This window comes from Notolepis coatsorum, assembly GCF_963971535.1.
Source record: "Notolepis coatsorum genome assembly, chromosome: 16".
Classification (NCBI taxonomy): Eukaryota; Metazoa; Chordata; class Actinopteri; order Aulopiformes; family Paralepididae; genus Notolepis; species Notolepis coatsorum.
Genome location: NC_140180.1, coordinates 74,027,347 through 74,050,309, shown reverse-complemented (window position 1 = coordinate 74,050,309; position 22,963 = coordinate 74,027,347). Strand labels below are relative to the sequence as shown.

Genomic DNA, 22,963 nt, shown 5'->3' with positions numbered 1-22,963 from the left:
TCTGGTAGATCGGGGGCTCTCCGCAGGCGACCACCCACTCTGATGAGATTATGTGCGTCACTCTCTGGTGCCAGGTGAATCAGTCTGCTGTCTGATGGGACGGGGTTTCCTCCCTGTAGACAGTCTAGCTCATCGGGGAATGAGTCTCTCTGGGCTCGTTGTAGTAGAAGAAGTTCTGCTTCTTCGTAGTCAGCTGCTGACATGTCAGTGGTGGACTGAATCTCTGGGTGGTGCCGCAGGAATGTTCTTTGTTGCGCACTCTCTAGGGTAATGCAGTCATCTATGTTGGGGTCTGTGGAGGCGACAGTGCTCAGTCCACAGAACATAGGCTTCTTGTTCTCAGCCTCCTCGTTACTTGCTTCCCTCGGGGTGGGCGTGGGCCAATCTCCTTCCGGGAGCTTGAGGAATGCTGGTCCGTCACTGTAGATGTTGCGCCGGGTTAGGTCATCCAGGGACATTCCCCGGGTGATGACGTCAGCTGGGTTGTGTTTGGTATCCACATACCTCCACTTTGCTTCTTCTGTTAATTCTTGAATCTCGGTGACTCTGACTCCCACGAAGACTTTGTATCTGCATGAATCAGACTTAATCCATGTGAGTACTGTCGTGGAATCTGACCACAAGATTGTTCTATGCACCGGAATGGTGAGTTCACGTTGGATTAACGTGGCTAGATGCGCTCCTGCGAGGGCTGCGCAGAGCTCTAGACGTGGGATAGATTGTTGCTTACGTGGGGCTATTCTTGAGCGGGCCAGTATGAAAGCAGTGTGTATCTCTCCTCCCATCTCTTGGGCACGCAAATAGGCAACCGATCCGTAGGCTACTTCGGAGGCGTCGCTGAAGACGTGTAGCTCAATCTCGCATGTCTCTGGCCTCACTGTGGATGGGAAGTAGCTGCGGCGTATATTGACACCTGGGAGTGAGCGGAGTTCCGTCTCCCACTCTCTCCATGTTGAGGCAAGGTGTGCGGGTATTGGGTCGTCCCAGCCCTGGTCCTTGTCCCATAGTGCTCGTACAATCATCTTTGCCCTGGTGGTGTAAGGTAGAATACATCCCAATGGGTCATATTGTCTGGCGAGTGTTCTGTACACACTCCGTCTGGTGGTCGGTATCGCCGCCGACCTTCCTTGCTCTGGAGCCAAGGGTTTGTGTCTATAGTGGAGCGAGTCTGTTTTGAAGCGCCAGACTAATCCTAGTGTCATTTCTTGGGCTTCTCCTGGGATTGTCGCCATCCAGGTCTCGCTGCTGGCAGCCTTGTCTGCGGAGGAGAGGCTGCGCAATACGTGCGGGTCACTGCTGGCCCACTGCCTGAGATCAAAGCCTCCTTTGATTAGGGAGGCGCGTAACTTGATTAGGAGAGCCTCGGCTTCTTCTTGAGTCGAGACGCTTTGTAAACAGTTGTCCACGTAGAAACTGTTCTTCACACTGTGTTGGACCTCTTCATCTGCTGCTGGGTCCTCTGTGACGTGTTTCTGTAGTGCAAATGTAGCACAGCACGGGCTGCATGTGGTTCCGAAGGGGAGTACTTCCCACTGGTAGATGGATGGGTTCTCATCTCCGATCTTCTCTCTCCATAGGAACCGTAGCAGAGGCTTGTCCTCCTCTACTAGTCTCACCTGCAAGAACATCCCTTTGATATCCCCGCTTATAGCCACCTTGTCCTGGCGGAAGCGCAGTAGCACGCCTAGTAGGGAGGGGCCGAGTGTGGGGCCGGGCAAGAGCTCTTTATTCAGATTTTGGGATCCGATCTGGTAGCTGCAGTTAAACACAATGCGATCCTTGCCATTGTGATGGACCTTGTGATGCGGCACGTACCATGATTCGGTCGTCTGATCGGCCTCTTTAATGTCAATCTTTGTTACGTGTCCCGCTGTGATTAGCTTCTCAATCTCAGCTCGGTACACACTCTCTTGAACGGGGTCTTTGGCTAGGCGCCGCTCTGTGTTCAGTAGATAGCGCTCCGTGGCGTCTTTCTTTGCGTGAAAGGTGGGCATTCCCTCTCGCCTCAGGAGTGGAGTTGCGTATCTCATCACTCCGCCGACTGTGACTCTCTTTGTCCCCTGCTCGAGTAGGTTGATGGCGTAAATGTCTTCTTTAGAGCGAATGTCTTTCTTTTCGTTCTTAAAGGGCATTGTCTCTAGGGTCCATAGCCTCTCGACATGCTGCAGGAGAGTGGTGTCTTCTTCTGTCGTTCTGGAGTGGAAGCAGCTAGTGGCTGCTGTTCGGTTGAGAGATTTAGCGAGGGGGCCTTGTAATGTCCATCCTAGGCGGGTCTCGACTGCTGCAGGACAGCCTCGGGGGCCTGTATGGACCCGGTCAATCGGGACTATGAGTTCTGCATGGTCGGAGCCTATCAACAGGGTCGGGGTAGCGCCGTCTATGAGCGGGATAGGTAATTGACGCAGGTGCACATATTTATCCATCAACTTGGTGACAGGGTAGGTGTACTGCGATAGTCCTATTTCTTGGCTGGTGAAAGCATTTGTGATCTTGTACCGTCGCTCTGGCTGCCCGTTGGCTGCGATAGTGAAGGAGACATTCTCGCCCTTTATCGTCTTTAAATCTCTTCTTATTGTCCGAATCGTCATTTCGTTCCTGCTCCCCCGCAGTCCCAGCTGAGTCGCAGCGGAGGCGAGCAGAAGGGTCTTCTCTGACCCGTCATCAAGGACGGCGTAAGTGTCCATGACTTTATCCTGGTAGCTCAATGTCACACGGACTACCTTTAAGAGCACTTGAGCTCCGTTGCTGCTGGCGGGGTCAATGTACATGACACTTGCCTTGGTGCCGCTCCGTGGTGCAGGTATAGGCCGTCTTCCGTTACTATCGTGTAGTATATCTAGATGGGCTCCATCGCACCGGCTGCACCTTTTCTTTAGGCGGCATTCGGCTGCCATGTGGGGCCGTGCACATCGATAACAGCGCCGGTTGGACTTTATCCATTGGCTCACTTCTTCTGCATTCATCTTTGTGAATGAGTCACATTGTGACAGCCAGTGTTCTTTCTCACAGTAGGGACACGCTATCTTCCACTTCTCCTTTCTCGAGGGGGTGCTGTGACTCTTACTGCTCGGTACTGACTCTGATTGGTGCATGACAGTCACCGATCTTCTTCCATCACTTATTCTCCTGGGTCCCTCTCTGGAGCTTGGCGTGCTCCGCCCGAAGGTGTCCAGTCGTAAGCTGCTGACCTCTCTCGCCAGGAAGTCGGCCAGATCAAGGAGGGATGGCTCGGGGCCGTCGGGATCTCGGTAGTCCCTCTGCCGCCGAAAGCGCTCCTGTCTTGCGGGTTGCAGCTTCTCCAAAATCCTCTCAACGTTAGAGTTGGCGTACAGCTCATGCATGCCCTTCTCCCGTTGAGCTCCCAGCATCCCCACCAGGGACTGCACTTTGATTGACAGGTCGTCTAGTGAGCGATTGTCTGTGGCTGGGGGTAGGCGGTCAATATGCCTTATCTCCTGGATTACGTAATCCCATATACGTCCATATCTTTGATCCAGCGCTGCAAGGGCCGCTGTGTATGGGGTCGAGGAGGTAGCATAGGCTAGCGCTATATTGTGCGCTCGCGGTACTTTCAGGTGCTTCAATAATATTGCATACTTGTGGCGTTCATCAGCGACATCCACCATCATTGTCTCTAAGCACATCCGGAGCTCCGTGTACTGTGCTCGACTCTCATAGGCGAAGTCTGGGAATGACGGCGTGGCGTTGTATGACGCCGTGGATGGCTGATACATCGGCGAGCGTTGGGGGAGAGACCTCCTGGGCGAGTCCCCTCTTGCGCCTCGCTGTGGGCTGGTACTGGCAGGGTACCATGGCCCGCTGGTCCAGGTACTGTTCCTCGGGGCTGGTCGTGCGTCGTGCTCACCCGTGAATAGAGTCGGGGGTCTGTAGCGCAGCGCCGCGGGGGTATAGCCTGGACTGTATGGGACCTCCTGGTCCGGTGGAGTACTGTGCTGTCGTCGGGCTTGGTTCTCCTCTTCTCCCTCTTCTTCTTCTATCAAATCTTCCAGATCCTGTAATCGTTTATTTAGCTTCTCCGCAGTGTAGGCCGCTCCTTCCTTGTAGCTGGGTCTCGCTTGGACTGGTATGGGAAGGGGGTCTGCGGGGGGTCTAGACTCGGTCTGTTGGTCAAGTTCAGGGTCGCTTGCTCGTTGCGGTGACGCTGCTCTTGACTGTTGTCTCGACGAGTTCCTTGAGCCCCTGGCGGAGGGAGAGGGAGTTGTCCTTTTGATCAGCTGCTCCATTAGCTGCGCTTGTTGCTTGTCGCGCTCGGCTTGTATCCTGTCGCGCTCTGCGTCTCTTTGGGCACCGGCAGCGGCGCGCTGGGCGTCGGCCCGGTCTCCTGCCATATTCTCTTCCATCTGGAAGCGTCTCATCTCCAGACGTGTGCGCTGTTCTTCGCTCCGTTGCTGCGCTTGGAGGTGTTCGCGCTCGCCAAGCATCTGTGCTTGGAGCCGATCGCGCTCGGCGGAGGCTGTCAGGCTGACGAGGAACGCCTGTTGTAGTGTCCTCTCCGCTTCGTTGGGGGAAGGCGGTAGTGGAGGTGAGCCGCTCCTGCGTGAGCCGCTCCTGGGGGTACTCGTTGGGGAGTCCTGGAGCTCTAGTTCCTCGGCGCTCTCCTCCTCTTCCTCCGTGCAGAGTTCTCTCTCTGTAGGGTTGTCTTCCTCCCGGGGCTTGTCGGGGACTACTTCTTTAGTAGTGGCGGGGGGTAAAGGCATGTCAATTCCCTCCTGGTCCCCACCGTGGGCTTGGTCAGTTACATTAGGACCTACTAGGGCCTCTGTGGTCGGGGAAACCTGGTCGTTAAGGTCAGACATAATTTTACTTTCTACTTTTACCACGTTTACCGTTTGTCGAAGGCTAGGTAGTTGACTGACAGTGTAAGCCTCTAAGTACTGAGGTGTCTGTCGTCTGCGCCGCGGGCGTTCTAGGTTAGGAGGATCGTTTCGTGGAGTGTTCATCATAGGCCATTTCGATATTAATAACACTATATTAATATTACACTAGTTACCCTCCGGCTCGAAGGACCAATTGTAACTGAGGGGTACAATTCCCTGACTGTATTGTTAGATATGATATTTAATACCACTACCTCATGTACTTTAACTTCTGGCCACCCAGTACAAGATATAAGTATGATGAACACTTTCCCACCTGATGAAACGAACCAACACAAATGTACCAAATCGAAAGTTTAATACAGCAAAGGGTGTATACAACGATCACTTAATTACATTTATGATTTGAAATATGGAATATGCACTTTTATGGCAAATGAGTATTCGTAGGTAAATCAACATTGAATGTCCAATCTCTGGTTGCGCAGGGAGTAAGTATACAACCTGGAATATTTAGGAAACGATAGCGAAGGTACTTAAATGATTATAGCTGGATACACTAAGGGGGGGGGGGGTCCCGCTGGTTGTAAGACAGTAGGAGGGGGGGGGTTAGAGAAGCCGCTGGCGGTATCCCATCTGGCCGACGGTGTCTTGGGAGAATCCAAAGTCTTGGACACGGTGCCCACAGAACCTCGGGCCGCAGATGAATACAGCTGGACCCTCTGTGGAACGGTATCTGCCGGTCCACAACGGAGAGACGTGAGGCGACCTCACGTGTAGAGCGCCGTCTCACCTGGAGTCCTCTCCGGGGGGTAATTCCAACACTCGGCAGTGTTGGCCTTTATCCATGGAATAATCAAAGCACACAAAGCATAATCCAAGCCGTGGAAGGCTCGCCGTCGTCTGGGTAGAGTAATCCAATATACAGGTCCAGTCGCTCTTGGCCCGGAGCTCCTCGGATGCAATCACCACTAGGGGTCTGACCAGCCTGGTTAAGCGTCCAGATAACGTCAGGAACGATGGGGGTACTGATAACTGTAGAACTCTAACCAAACGATGCACCATACATAAATAGACTATTATTAGCTTAATAGAATACGTCCAACTCGACGGTATGGTGCCAAACTATGACCATTCAACTATTAATCTACACGATATCTCAATGCCTATTCTGGGCCAAGTAGGCCTTACTACACCGCACATGCGTCGTGGGGAGGCTTTTGCGTCTGTCACTCTGTTGGAGGGTAAAGAACTGGACTAAAAGAAAGTTCTACTTTACGAGCGCCATATATATATGCGCTATGAACAAATAGTACCATTCGTATTTCGCCCGACATATTACTGCGCGGAACCGGGGGTTGCCTCGACATGTTAGGCGGCACGATTGAACTTGGACCTAGGGGTATGGCAACCTGGCGCCAGGTTCTCGTCCAATGGTAGAATGAAACTATTATGGGCTGTTTAGTAGAAACGGGGATATTCAATGCATATTGTACAAGGAATATACAGGGGATATCAAACGATATACAAATACAATTAAATATATATATATAAATAAATATACATATTCGGTTTAATCTGATCCTTCACAACAATACTGTATATATGCGTAATGATTCGTTCCAGCAACAGTAGGCTTCTATTATTCGAATGACTTGTTTTATTAGGAGATTGGGGATATGCGCTGCCCCCCCCTGGTTCATGACCACACTCAAAGAGCCAAGCGTGCAGTCGGTCCCAAGCGCAGCATCGGACTGCTGAATCTTTTCTGACTGATTTCACATGAGCCCATTTCTTTTTCACTTCAGCCGCTGTGCGCTCCTCTCCTGACACCACGTTAAACTCACCTGTTAACTCGTCCCATGCCGCTTTTTCTGGGTGGCCTTGTACCCGTATTGACACTACTAAATAAAATGTCATGCTAAGATGTCATGTTCTACAGTATAACTTACTACTATAGGGTATTTATACCTGTATCACACTGTACATATTAATATTACAACTCTGTACATGGATTTGATGAGCACTATTACTCAGTAGTATTTATATATTTTATACCCAGTTTAATCACCTGTATGTTACTATTGCACTTTACTGTTACATTTGTACTCTGGTTAGATGCTAAACTTATTTACGTTGTATTGTACTTGTGCTGTATGACGACAATACATTTGAATCTAATCAAATTTTGATCAGTCGCATTGTTTTCGCGTTGCCTGTGGACACGGTTTTGTGCACACAGTCCTCATAATGGTCAGCACAACTCAAAGTGCATTGCTTAGCCTCCTGGCGGAGTGTTTCTGTATTGTTGATGCTACATGCCACTAAGGCTGTCCCTGAAGCCTGTTTTTGGGATTCGAACTTCGTCAGGGTTTTTAAATATTTTCTTTTTTTATGTATATTTTTTAATACATTATTTTATTATTATTTCTTTTTTTAAATATCCTCAAACTAAATCCTCAATTTGAATAAAGTGATTCATCTGATTAAATTAGTCTCTTTATTTTCTTTATTAAATCAACTTTCCAGCCCCAGACCCAGCCCAGGGAGAAGCCCCAGCCCAACTAAATCAATTAAATCTACTTTCTTTAACACTTTCAGTGCCACCAGGGGGCGCACGACTTAGTGCTTGAATGCCACCATCTGCGCCAATGTTTAACGTTAATATCGCCTAATCTATGTTTTAAATTATGGCTATGTGTCTAATCTGCCCGTCGCTTATCAAAGAATCATTTTCCAGTCAGTGCTGTCAAGGCAGATTGGTTTTTTATCGCTTCATTTCCGTTTGAGAGCATTTTGAAAAGCACCCGTTTTGAGGTAAAAAACAGCCCATTCTGTGATAATCGCCTTTTACTGGAATATTCCAGAACGTTGATATTTGTCGGCCTATTTATGAATCGTTTTCAAATAAACGCTAGATGATCAATAGTATACGTGCACGCACGCACATTCGAGGCGCGCGCTGATAATAGCTGTTTTCATTTCCTCATGGATTTTACAGTGAAACCGCTGGAGCACATATCAGAAAAAAGCTTATATCTTCATCAAAACGAGTCTGATTATCCTAACACTGATAACATAGATTCCTTACCTGACATCAGATGGTATCCAACTGGTATATTCCAATTCCTAATCACCATTCGAAAAAATCGATAAGTGTATAGATCTAACGTGTATACAGTAGAACTCATGATCCGCGGCGGATCCAGAATGGATCCAGAATGAACTCTGGTAACCCCGGCTGCATCAGTGGACTGGAAAATGTGGACTGGAATGTTTTTTTTTATCCATTCATTTTCATTGAGTCCATTCCAAAATCCCTGATGTCATCTGGGAGACGATAGGGGGCGCTTTTTTCACATCTGATCGCCGGCGGCCCTTGGGTAGGCTAGGGTAGGCTCGCGTGATGCAATATGATTTCAGATCGCTAAAAAATTAAAAATTAAAATATTCCGAGAAATCTCATGAGTGGCTTTCAACGTAACTATCGTAAACCCGAGATAAGCCGTGAGTGGCACTCAAAGTGTTAATGAATATAACTCATCAGTTTTTTTTAATACTATAATATTAGTGTAGCCTAATCTTTATCTGCAACTGTGAAGAAAAACCCCATTGGTTTAAACAGAATGAATAGAAAAAAATATTTAAAAAAATAAAAAATAAAAAATTCAAATGTTGATTTAGAATTCGAATGCCAACGTAACGAACGAAGGTTCGAATGTTCGAACGTTTGGGCTCAGCCCTACATGCTGCACCATATGGCCCCTAATGGCCTCCACAACCCAATGTGTAGATAGATAGGCAGTGAGCGCCAGCATATCACCAGCGTCATCAAATGGGAACCTCCCTTTGTTGATGTTTCATCAGGTCAGGCCTAGGGGAATGCTAGAAGGCTAGACATGCTACTGTAGCTCTCATTGTCCATGATACCCACATGCAGAACGTCCTTGTGTTATCCTATCTTTATGTTGAATTTCAAAAACAGAACTATTCCTGATAACAATATCACACAGGAAACAGAAACAACAGAGAAACAAATAAATACTCTTACCCTTTGTTTATTTTGGCCCCCAGCTGACATTATTTCTCCTCAACCAAATGCACTGACTTCCTTTCAATGCTTCTTCCGACAACTCATTTACCACCTTTCGCCAACTCTGCCCATTAATCCCCAACTCTCCCAATATATATATAGATGAAGTAGATCTGCTATAAATCCTATGCATCCTACTTCTACTGGACAAACCCTAGCTTTCCATCCTCGCTGTTTAGTTTCTGCTGCCAAATCTGCATAGCTAAGCTTTTTCCTTTCATAAGCCTCCTCACTGAATCCTCCCAGGGCTCCGTCAATTCTATAAAATAAACGACCCACTGACTAGCAAACCATAACACCTCAAGTTAGTGCCAATTATATCTCATGGAACAACAAGTTTTTCCTCCCATATCCACCTGCATAACTTACATAACCTACGTAACATGTCTCTCCCTCACAGACAAATTGAATGGCTGCACTCTCTACCTGATTACATCCTGAATTCACCCGTACTCTTCTGCTTTCAACTCCTGCCGCTAAGCTTTTCAAAACCTGGTTATGTCTCCATGTATACCGACCTTGATACTTATCTTACAGCCTGGCAGAATATGCCTCAAAGTTGCCGACTCTGACTCTGAACACAGTGGACCCTGTGTAGCCCCTATCAGGAATCATACGTAGCCCCTATCAGGAATCATACATAGCCCCTATCAGGAATCATATGTAGCCCCTATCAGGAATCATACGTAGCCCCTATCAGGAATCATACGTAGCCCCTATCAGGAATCATATGTAGCCCCTATCAGGAATCATACGTAGCCCCTATCAGGAATCATAAGTAGCCCCTATCAGGAATCATACATAGCCCCTATCAGGAATCATACGTAGCCCCTATCAGGAATCATATGTAGCCCCTATCAGGAATCATAAGTAGCCCCTATCAGGAATCATACATAGCCCCTATCAGGAATCATATGTAGCCCCTATCAGGAATCATACGTAGCCCCTATCAGGAATCATACGTAGCCCCTATCAGGAATCATACGTAGCCCCTATCAGGAATCATACGTAGCCCCTATCAGGAATCATAAGTAGCCCCTATCAGGAATCATACGTAGCCCCTATCAGGAATCATACGTAGCCCCTATCAGGAATCATACGTAGCCCCTATCACGAATCATACGTAGCCCCTATCAGGAATCATACGTAGCGCCTATCACGAATCATAAGTAGCCCCTATCAGGAATCATAAGTAGCCCCTATCAGGAATCATACGTAGCCCCTATCAGGAATCATACGTAGCCCCTATCAGGAATCATACGTAGCCCCTATCAGGAATCATACGTAGCCCCTATCAGGAATCATATGTAGCCCCTATCAGGAATCATACGTAGCCCCTATCAGGAATCATAAGTAGCCCCTATCAGGATTCATACATAGCCCCTATCAGGAATCATAAGTAGCCCCTATCAGGAATCATAAGTAGCCCCTATCAACAATCATACGTAGCCCCTATCAGGAATCATAAGTAGCCCATATCAGGAATCATACGTAGCCCCTATCAGGAATCATACGTAGCCCCTATCAGGAATCATACGTAGCCCCTATCAGGAATCATACGTAGCCCCTATCAGGAATCATACGTAGCCCATATCAGGAATCATAAGTAGCCCCTATCAGGAATCATACGTAGCCCCTATCAGGAATCATAAGTAGCCCCTATCAGGAATCATAAGTAGCCCCTATCAGGAATCATAAGTATCCCCTATATCAGGAATTGTATACAATTTCCCTCCATATGCCGCAGTTCCCTCCAGTTAAGCCTCCTCTTCTCTACACGATCCAGTTCAGCCACTGTCCCTGCTTAGCCTGGGCCTTTGTACACTGGATCTATTAATATTTTCTTGGATATTTCAGGGTTATTCAAGGGTTGAATTAAAAAGGGGAAGATTCTTGACAAAAAACTGCTTACAGTTCTTCACTATGTCAATTCCTCCTTTGAATTTCCTCAAGGGACAGACTCACATGTTCATCTGCATGTGGCACTGTGCATAATGTGTGTGTGTGTGTGTGTGTGTGTGTGTGTGTGTGTGTGTGTGTGTGTGTGTGTGCCTTAGCGTAGTTCACATGTTCAAAGTGGTAGAAGTATTCAGAGAGCTGTGTCTGCATGTGTATTTTAACTCTTATTTAACCCTTGTGCGGTGGATGTTCTCGTTACTCACCCAATGTTCAGGGGTCTGGTGGACCCACACCATTATTGGGATTTTAAAACAATAAAGCCATGAAAATGTATGTTCTTCACATAAATTGAACCAAGGTCAACGAGTCTCCAGTTAAAAACATTGGTCCTCATTCTTGAAAGGACATACATAAAACTTACCAAGGATTCCCTTCGTAACTCGATTTACGTACTTATTCGGCATTCTCGAACGGCTTGGTATTGTAAATTCTTTGTAGGATTTACGTAGGATTTACATACTCGAAAAGGCAGTTGTAAATCGGACAGACCGGTGTGCGCCCGTGGTTTCAACAGCTTTCTCTGGGACAAGTCATTGGGGATTACCGATACTACAGACATCCGTGGAATTAAATAATTATAATGATAATTAACACGACAATATTTGTATAATTAATAATTACGTTTTGCATTTATAGTCATGACTCAACGAACCATGTCCGAAAATAAATAAATAAATAAATAAGAACTAACCCCCGATCGCTATAGTGGAATAGACTATTAATATTCCATATACTGTCTTGTTATTCTTATAGTATTTATTGTTGGTTATATTAATTTATTACATTGATTGCCCACATCTGAGAGCCAGTGTAGAAACGGCTTGATTGTACTTACATTTGCACTCTGGTTGGATGCCAAACTTATTTTCGTTGTATTGTACTTGTTCTGTATGATGACAATACATTTGAATCTAATCTCATTTTGTAAGATTATATAAAAGATTATCATTTGGAGTCGCAAACCGCTGTCGCGCTACGGAGCGTGCATGTGTGTGTGTGGACAGTATCAGCTGCTGCATCGTTAATGAACCATAGATTTATGTGGAATTCGTTAATCTATTCTTAGTTAGTCTATTCCAGTATATTGCACGATTGGGTTATTAAGATGCAGCAGACCTGTGAGCAGGCGGCTTAGTGAAGATACTGTACATACACTTGTCAAGAGCCAATCGCGCAGTGGAAGGTTCATTATTGACATCACTAAGTGAGATGACATGGCGTGTTCTGCGGTGGGACTTGCTGCTATAATACCTAGTGAAACGGGTCATTGGAGTGGTAGAGGCTTGCTTTGCTGGGGCGATTCATTTTGTGCGTGTACAGTGTGTGCGCGAGCGTGTTTAGTGTGCTCGCGCGCTGAGGCTGCCTCACCGGATGCTACACAATGGAGCATTTATTTATCCACTCTGGTTGGATGGTGTATTGTACTTGTGCTGTATAATAACAATACATTTGAATCTAATTAAAAAAATTCAGTCGCAATCGCTTCCGTGCTACCTGTAGAATGGATCAGCATTTGTGGATGGCAATGCCAAACCTCTGTTGTTTTGCACACGCCTCATTCACCTTATAAGGAGCGTGTCTGTATGCAAATTAAATGAACGAGAACGCGCATTTCAGTTTAAGAATGAATGACGTATTTCATTCAACGGAGCACAGCTGCGAATGTTTCCCCCCACCTACGTAGACCGTTTCAGGAGGATTTCTGTAAATCTGTTGGTACGACATTTTTACCAAGATATTTACCAAGGTACTTAAAAACACGTTCGAGAATGAGGACCATTCATCGTATTGATTCTCTTTTAGTAAACACTGAAAACAGGTCCCACAGACCAGAACACCCAGACGAGGACCAGAACACGAGGACCAGAACACGAGGACCAGAACACGAGGACCAGAACACGAGGACCAGAACACCCAGACAGACGAGGACCAGAACACGAGGACCAGAACACGAGGACCAGAACACCCCCACGAGGACCAGAACACGAGGACCAGAACACGAGGACCAGAACATGAGGACCAGAACACGAGGACCAGAACACGAGGACCAGAACACGAGGACTAGAACACGAGGACCAGAACACGAGGACCAGAACACGAGGACCAGAACACCCAGACGAGGACCAGAACACGAGGACCAGAACACGAGGACCAGAACACCCCCACGAGGACCAGAACACGAGGACCAGAACACGAGGACCAGAACACGAGGACCAGAACACGAGGACCAGAACACCCAGACGAGGACCAGAACAGCCCCACGAGGACCAGAACACGAGGACCGAGCGGGCCGGGTTCTCCACTCACGTGCTCCAGGAAGCAGGGTCCGATCTCCGAGAGGTGGGGCTCCTCTGTGTTGTACTGCTTCTCCAGGTCTCTAACGAAGCCCATCTGGAAGCGGTAGATGTCCTCGATGTTCCCGAAGATCACCTTGAGCTGGTCGTCGTTGAACATGTCCACGCGCTTCCTGCACTGGCGCAGATAGCCCTGCAAGGCAAAGGGTTAACACCGTGTGTGAGGGTGCAGTGGTTACATTAGATTACATTCATATGCATGCATAGTAGGGGTGGGAATCGCCAGAGACCTCACGATACGATACTATCGCGATACTAAATATATTGCGATACGCTGAAAATATTGCGATATTTTAGTTATTAATTTTGTTCTTCTTTTTGCTCAAATTTAATTTATTACCTTTTTTCAACTGCAAAGTAAAACTTTGTCAACATGTTTTATCTAATAAAATAAAGTTCAGTCTGTTCATCTCACTTCAATAATTTGTATTGCAGAACATGGTATTTTCTCAAGCAGACAGATGTAAACACTGTAATCTGTGTTGCATGTACCTGACAAACTGAACTGTTTGTATTACAGTCATATTCCATGTGTGTGTGGACTACTGTACTGTTACAGGTATTGAAATGAACAATGCAAGTTCCTTATACAAAAAAATTATAAAATAAAAGAAATTATGAATAATTAAATATCGATACTTGGCGTCCCTGTATCAATACAGTATCGCCACGCAAAGTATTGCGATACTACTACGTATCGATTTTTCCCCCACCCCTAATTCATACGCTCACTACATGTATTTATTGCTCCATCTCTGCCCACTACTCTCTAAGAAGGGAGACCCCCCCTTGAATGGCCCTTCTAAGGTTTCTCTCCTCCACATTGCCTGTGGTGCATTTTTTCCTATTGCTAGGTTTTAGTGAGTTTTTCCTTACCTTCGCGTGGGGTATGTCTGGGAGTGTTGCATTTATTTAAACATTTTTGGACTTTATGGTGTTTTTGTTTTGTTCTTGACTTATTGTGATGTTTCTTCTTGACTTGTTTAAAGAAGACGTGTCCGGCCCATGTGGACATTAACGTGTGTTGTCGGGCCTTACAAATAAATTTGATTTGATTTGAAACCTTTATTTAAACTTGAGGTTTCCCTCATTTACAGTCACGTCGAGTTTACATACAGAGATAAGCATAAAAGCATATAAAGTCACACAGTGACAGCATATAAAACAAGACGAGGCAAAAAGCAATGTACAACTTCAATGAGAAAGGTTGGAGATCAAGGTTTTGAACTCTGTAACAGAGGGGAGAATCTCAAGCTTTAAGGACTGTTCATTACATGAGCTAGAGGCATCATAGCAAAATGCAGATTTACCCTGTTCCGACCAAAATCGGGGGACCATAAGGCCCAGCCAGTCACTAGAACGAGTTCCATAGGTTCCAAAATTCCATTTCAATAGTGATGTAGTATAAGGAGGTAGCTTACAAATAAAGGCCTTACAAATACCAGTGTTTGTTGCACCTCTCCGTCAGAGAGGGCCAACCAACCTTCTCATAAAGGACACAGTGCTGAGTGTCGTATCTATCATTAGTGATTAATCTGAGGGCCAAGTGATAGACAGAGTTCAATGATTTAGTTTCAAGTTTCAAGTTTCTTTAATAGTTGTCATACAGAAGTACAGAATACTTTTATACAAAATGCTTCTTACTGTTACGCTCCAGAGACTGTGCTAGACAAGATAAGTATGAAATAAAATAAAGTAGCATGTAAAAAGAAGTAAAAATAGAGGTCCCAGTGTTCAGTATAGACATATGTACAATGTTCGATGCAGACTAGAAGTAACTGAGTTACCATACAATATACTATGCAATATACTAATATACAATACTATATAGTGCAAAGCAGAAATGGGATGAGGTACAATTTAGGTACAATTTACACTAAGGTGTACGAGTTGTAGTGCAAATCCTTTACTGTTATGTACCAGGAGCCTGATCACTCCTGTGTCACTGTGCATGCAGGCCTGATCACTCCTGTGTCACGGGGCATGCAGGTGAGGGCTGCCAATTAGCTAATTGGTGCTGATTGGTTACCTGCTGGCATGGTTAAAACCAGGTCTTCAGACACACATGCAGGTCTGTCTGTGGTTAGGGGGAGAGTTATCACATTCTTCCAATCCTTGTACTTTAGTTATACCAGTAATTCCTTGTAGAGTAGCATTTTTTAGTTTAAGCACAGGTTTTGGTGTTGGTTTGCACATAGGTTGCGTGCCTTTGAGCCAGGGTCGTAACAGTTGGGCGCTCGTCCGGGATATTTACCCCTAGAAATTTGTTTGGTGTTTTTTTTTTTTGTTACACAAAACTACCGTGTTGAGTCCAGGGATAGGCGTCCTGTTCAGGGGGGCCGTTTCCCAAAACCTGTGTCTGCTGGTCAGTTAACTTCACCTCCTAGGCGGGGTGGTTCTGCTGGTGCATTCCCAGAAGGGGTTATCTGTTTCTACTGTAAAGAACCTGGTCATATCGTTGCTGGGTGCCCGGTGCTTGAGCAGAAAAATGTCAGAACCGTGGCTCTGGTAGAAACCATATGCAGAACGCCTATGCCAACGTTAGATGGTGATGGGGGAAGTATCAAATGTGTGGACAAAGAGCTTGAGGGTTCCTCAAGGTTTATGATGGATGGATTTGTTTTCCTGACTAATGCACTAGAGTCCAAACAGGCTATAACAATTTGGAGAGATACCGGTGCTTTTCAGTCCCTCATTCTGGAGGGGGTTTTGCCGTTTTCAGAAAACTCTTCTTTGCATTCCGGTGTCGTTGTTCGGGGCTTTGGGGGTGGATTTGTGGATGCACCTTTGCATGAGGTCACGCTCAATTCTCCCTTAGTGTCAGGCAATGTTGTTGTGGGGGTATGTTCTCACATTCCCATAAGGGGGGTGTCCTTCATTCTAGGGAATGATTTGGCTGGTGACAAAGTGTTGGCTACTCCAGTTGTAACTCCCATTCCTGTGGTTTCTGAGGTCCCTAATGAGCTGGCACAGAAACATCCAGGAGTGTTCCCTGTGTGTGCTGTGACACGGGAAATGTCAAAGGACAAAAGTGATGTTGTTGATACTTCGACTTGGGACATTACACTTAGTGACACATTCTTTGTTGAATTGAAAAGTGTACCTGTTGAGAATTTTGGAAAGCACGCTGTGGATGTACCTCTGCATAATGATTCTCTTGATTGTGCCTTTGTGTTAGGCCCGGTGGTGAAACCAGAGTTGACATGCGTGCCGGAGAAGCATGTGGCAGGAGATGATATGGCAGCGCAGTGTCTCAAGGTCTTCCCAGCCTGTACGGTGGCTGAGGCCATGAACGAATTGGAGGATGAGTGTGGGAAGGATGCTATGAGAGGTGCTGTTGATTCATGTGACACCGTTCTAGTTGGAGAGGCTACTAAGCCTGACTTAGGCTGCCAGCCTTCCCACAGTAGCTCTATTGTCCCTAATGTTTCACTTGTGGGCAGGGATGGTCCCAGTATGTCAGTTGATGATTCTGACATTGATCCACATGTCCACACTGATTCTCTGCCATGCACTAGGTGTGATGGTCAACCTAGTTACCTGTGTCCTGTGGAGCAGGAGCCGCCTTCGCGACCTGGTCTGTTGAGTGGCAGCCATTTTGATTTTGATCAGGACAATGTTATTTTGGGTGACGCCATTTTAGATGGTGTTCCAGATGTTTTTGGGACTGACGTACTGCCATGTTCCAGGGACGGTGGGGCTGTACCTGAGGCGGTACGTCCTACTCTGGATGTTCACGGTTTGCAGTATCCTGAACTGCCAGTGCCAGGTGGGATGGATATGGGCACGGTGGTGGTATCAGTGATCTATGGTTTTTGTTTTTCTGTGTTCTGTTCTGTTGAGCGCAGTGAGATTAGTTCTCAGATTGATTTTGGTTCGCAGTCTATTTTTGACAGGTCGGTATCGGTGGAGGGGCCTGTTGAAAGGGAGCATACAACACGGTTGGTGGTCGGGTTCGACAGGGGCCGACCCGTTATCGCTGTTGTGGTAGTGGCCCTGACAACTAATGGGTCACAGTTGTTGTTTTTTTGTTTATGGGTTGTTGTGTAGTGGTTGCCTCTTGGGCAACCAGTTTGGTGGGGGAGGTGTTATGTACCAGGAGCCTGATCACTCCTGTGTCACTGTGCATGCAGGCCTGATCACTCCTGTGTCACGGGGCATGCAGGTGAGGGCTGCCAATTAGCTAATTGGTGCAGATTGGTTACCTGCTGGCATGGTTAAAACCAGGCCTTCAGACACACATGCAGGTCTGTCTGTGGTTAGGGGGAGAGTTGTCACATTCTTCCAATCCTTGTACTTTAGTTATACCAGTAATTCCTTGTAGAGTAGCATTTTTGAGTTTAAGCACGGGTTTTGGTGTTGGTTTGCACATAGGTTGCGTGCCTTTGAGCCAGGGTCGTAACATTTACCAATAAATATAAAGTGTGTTTAGGTGATCTAAAGTGTGGAGAGTGGGTGCTGCAGTGTGTTGTTTGTTTAAAGTGAGTGTGTGCGTGTGGATGTGTGTGCTGTGTGCATTTGATGGTTGTTGCATAGTGTTTATTGTTCGTTGAACAGCCTGATGGCCTGGGGATAGAAGCTTCTTCTGAGTCTTTTTGTGCTCGCCTTGAGACTCCGGTATCGCTTGCCTGACCGCAGCAGTTCAAAGAGGCAGTTGTTCGGGTGGCTGGTATCCTTGATGATTCTCTTTAAGGGTTGAGGTCACAGCCTGCCTATAAATTGTCATCCCCATAGTCCAAGACTGATAAGAAAACTGCTTCGAAAACTCTCTTCCTACTAATGGAAAGGAAAGCTGGTTCTGTTTCTGTATAGGAAGCCAATTTTCTGTCGCAACTTGGAGGCATGGTTGTCCACATGGAATTGAAATGTGTATTTCTCATCGAGCCACACCAAGATATTTATATTCAGTGACTCTCAATGCTAGAACCACTTACGGTAGATATATGTATACCATCATAATCAATATTTCTGGCTCTAGAAAACATTAGATTTGAATGTTTTGTCATTGCACAGCACAATTACAGTACACCAATGGTGGAAAAAACTTCCCACCACAGTCAGCACATCTGAAACCCGTCAAAATGTCTGCAGTCAACTAAAAACTCACCGAATCAATATCTGAAATAAAAAAAAACTCAGCAAGATGTCTGTGTGGACTACTGCAGTCTGTGTGGACTACTGCAGTCTGTGTGAACTACTGCAGTCTGTGTGAAGCAGGCAACGGTCAGCCACACGGTGGGAAACTGGATAAAATGGCAATGACAATTTGATTTGTTGAGCTCTTTCAAACCAGTGGGACTGTAGCCAAAGTCGTTTCAGAGAATCAAAGCTGGCGATAGGTCATGGATTATCGGAGGACATACAGCAGGACAGCCAAATATAGACCAGTAAAGACCCCTGGACTATGTTGGTTGTTATGAAGCAGAGAGAAGGATGCTGACAATTACATGGATGTTCTGTGAGCTATTTCTGACAAATGACCAGAAAGGTATAGACAAGAGATTTCTATTGCAATTCTCTGTGTCGTGTTTGCGAGGATGATTGATAGGCCTATTGTGATGACGAGTATGCTAGTTATGGCATAGGTCAATGAAGGGGGGAAGGTCATCCCTCCAAATAGAAAAACTGTATGCTGTTGGTGCGTAAATAGTCATTTAAATGTAACTTTTTTTTTCTTTTTTTTTGGAGATCGATGTCATAATGTGACACTGAAATGAAAAAAAATGTCATCAACTAAGATATTTAGTCAACAAAAGGCTTACCTGTATGCCTGATATGTGGTGCGAAATTAGCAAACAACAAAAAATTTACTTTTTATTTTATAGATTTTCCACAAATAAGGGAAGGACTCTAATAGAGCTGCATAGTTCAGGGTTTTATTTCAAAGTAGGTCTACAGATGCCAGTGTTTTTCTCCTTTTCTGTGTTTTATTTCAAAGTAGGTCTACACATGGTAGTCTTTTTTCAAAGTGGACTACTTTTTATTTTATAAATGTTCCACAAATAAGGGAAGGACTCAAATACACCTGAATAGTTCAGGGTTTTATTTCAAAGTCGGTCTACAGACACCAGTGTTTTGTCTCCTCTTCTGTGTTTTATTTAAAAATAGGTCTACACAGCCAGTATTTTTTCTCCTCTTCATAAGAGTTTGAGGTTTTCCTTTGTTATAACAGGTAAAAACAGCAATAAAAAGTCAAATTTTTTTTTGTTGCTTTATAATCCCATTAATGCAACAAACTGTGTGCTATAAGTATAAAGTATAATAAATCGCTAATTACTTTGGGTATGCAATTGTCAGGCGTTTTATGCTAAATGTGGGGTATGCTTGGGGATATATAAAACGTTATACACTGTGTTATCTTCATTTTAAGGGTAAATAGGTTGTGCGGCTCCCTGAGCATTTTATTTTGTGGGACGGGGAAAAAGTGGCTCTTTTGATAGTAAAGGTTGCTGACCCCTGCCCTAACAGATAAGATAAGATGTGCCTTTATTGATCCCCTTGGGGAAATTCATGGTCATAGCGGGGAGGGGGAGGGGAGGTACATTATATAAATTATAATAATATAGAGAATAAAAATATCAGAATATAAGGTAGAGAACAAGATAAAATATGAATACAAAAATAAAGGTGAGGGTCTGGTCAGCCGGGCAGGTGTATACTCAATAATCAATAATCAATAATAATAACACACTGTATCAGAGTCCGTGCAGGGTTCAGTAGTTAAGAGTCAAGCAGTTTAACAGTTCTCAAGTTCTCCAGCCGTTGGCCTAGACAGTCCTAGCCCACAGTTATAAACCTGATAGCTACTGGCATGAAGGACCGACTGACAGCATAATGTGTAGCCTACTAGCTAGGCTCCATTGGCTCCATTGGCATACGAGAAAATGCTACAGTATTTGTATGTAGTGTATGTCGGTGTGCCGCGCATAACGGTAGTCAGTTTTAGTTTCAGCACTACTGAGGCCTGCGCTCCAGGCACAGTGGTTTTAATGCTTTAGTTTCAGCACCACTGTGCTGTGCCCCCCCCCGGCTCCGACCCACTGGATCAGCACCCGCTCTGTCAAATAAGTTGACCAAGCAGAGATGCAAAAGAAAACAAAGCAATAAAAGCGACCAGGAATTGATATCCAATGCAAGCAACTGATAGTAAGTTACTCCAACACACTCTGCATGTTTCAACAAAGGAGACTCAGTCAGCCAGCCAGCCAGCCAGCCAGCCAGCCAGCCAGCCAGCCAGGCAGCCAGCCAGGCAGCCAGTCAGTAAGGGACATTTGCTATTGTAGGCCAGCCCTCCTGGTACGGAAGAAACACAACATATGCAGCTCTCCTGGTTTTTACATCCCAAACTAGGATGAGCATGGTGGCCACATAAATAAAGCAAGAACATGCTAGTAGCCTCTCTTGCTGCAGGAGGCAAGTACAGGCTATTTCAGACTCAAATACCCAGAGACCCCTTCTCTGTTGTCAGTAAGCTAAACATGTGCATTGTACTTATTTTATAACAAAGAGAGTTTCCACAGTAGGGATTTCTTACCAAATATTGCAGATATAATTGACATCCAATGCAAGCAAGTGGTACTAAGTTACTCTGACAATGCTGAGTGTAGCTTTAGCTAATGTCAGAAATACACTATACCTATGTGATAAGTGAATGTGACGTGCATCTTGCTATATTCTGGCTCAACCAAAGTTGGCATTCTATTCATGTGATCCGCTATTATACAGAATATGCCGTTTTCAGGAGTTTGTGTGGCTCCGTTCAGGTCTGATGCCTCCTGCAGGTAAGACACCTGTGTGTTTCAACAATGTCTTCGCCATGTCATAAGCTAAATGTGTGAAAAAGAGTTTCCACAACAGGGATTTACTACCAAATATCACACCAGCACTGACCACAGAGGCGCTCACGCCCTCTGGCTCATGAATCACGACCGCGGCTTCCTTCTTGAACTCCAGTTCAATCAGAAACGGCTCAGAAAAGAAACCACACATGGAGAATATCTTTTGAGTAATTACATTAATACAAATACATTGTATTTTTGTTGTGTTGATGATGGCGCCGGTCAGTTGCATGCTAACTGACAACATCCTTGTTCGATAGCAGCAGGGCAGCCCGATCTCGCTTAAAATATGTAAATAAAGTACCACAGGAAAAAGGTACATATTGTACGTTATGTTATAGCCATAAGTAATATATTGATGTATTTACGAAAAAGTACAATGTGTACATATTACAAATAAGTAATATATTGACATATTTATGAAAATGTACAATGTGTACGTATTACAAATAAGTACATATATTACATATTACATTTTTTTTTAATTTGAGTTCCCCTGCCTTTACCTCAAGACTACCAAGACACACTTTTCTGATAGCCTCACCCAAACCCTAACCTTAACCACACTAACCATAACCTCAACCCTAACCCTAACTTTCTATCTTAGCCATAACCGTTAAATGTTAAAACAAACCATCATGATAGTATTGCTGTTTTTGTATCAGGGTGGGTGGGTGGATTAGTCTAGTGGTTAGTGCACTTGCCCGTGACCACAATTCCTGTTGGTTTGACTCCCGGTTACGGTGAGTAAAATGTAAATATATTCCTTATACAATATGTAAATATATTATTTATGGCTATAACATAACATACATGATGTACCTTTTTTCCTGTGGTTGATTAGTTCTTTATTTAGGTTTTCAGATGAGACCATGTTGAGCAGGGATGAAGATCAGAGAGCTAGGAGTTATCTGGTAGATAAAATAACATTTCCTGTCTCCTGGAACCATGGCCTTCTAGGAGGATTTGGCTGTGGCCTAATTATCTCTTGACAGGAAAACCATTCCTTCAAATTCCATAACATTCTAAATCCTGTGAGAAGCAATGATGACATGACGTCTACTCGTGCGTTAGTCCCTCTGTCAGTTAGAGTTTGGCTCCCCACTAGTTGAAAGAATGTAGAACATTATTTACGGTGTGTGGGCGAGATGGGGTTGAAGACGGGTGCACCATTACACAATTTAGACCAGCGTCTCTCAACCTGGGGGTCGGGACCCCCCCAAGTGGGTTTGCGAGATCATGGGTCTCAAAAAGATTAAAAAAGAAAAAGAAAATACATCATCATGTTTATAATTTTTGGTACAGATACTTTTTTTTGTGTACAGAATAATTAATATTTGAAGTGTAAAGCCCTCAAGTTAAAACAGCTAAGGGGAATAAAGAATTATAGAAAATCTTGTTTTGTGTCAAAGTTCACCATTCTGTCTACGCTTGACGACCTTGGGGGGTAACAAACATGCATCCCTCTGTTTTTAGGGGTCACAAACCTAACAGGCTGAGAACCACTGATTTATACTAATAAAACAATTATATTATTACATCAACATCTCACAGGATGCTATATAGCTCCGTTCCTGCATGAGTCTGGCTGGTTCCCAGCTGTGTGTGTGCCGCTACGCTCTGCTAGCAACATATCACAAAGTGGCATTGGATTCAACATGTCCTACAGACAGCTGATTCTCCATTGGCCCAGGATTTTATGTCCAGGTAATATAAGTAAAGGGAAATTAAATGACGTACTGTCGCCTTAAGGTCATAGATAACATTCAGCCACTAGATGACGCACTAGAGCGCCATCATGTTATTTATCCAATCAGGTACATTCCACATGGGGAAATGGGAAGTAGGGAGGGGATACATGCAGGCAACATGTAAACAACA

The 22,963-nt window shown here is 45.1% G+C and overlaps 1 protein-coding gene across 1 annotated transcript in view; it reads right to left on the bottom strand.

Moving 5' to 3' along the window:
- Positions 1 to 22,963, bottom strand: part of arhgef9a (Cdc42 guanine nucleotide exchange factor (GEF) 9a) — a 135,931-nt gene that overhangs the window by 21,110 nt on the left and 91,858 nt on the right. The window contains 1 exon segment of the mRNA XM_084331222.1: positions 13,198 to 13,377. Coding sequence (XP_084187348.1) covers positions 13,198 to 13,377 — 180 coding nt within the window.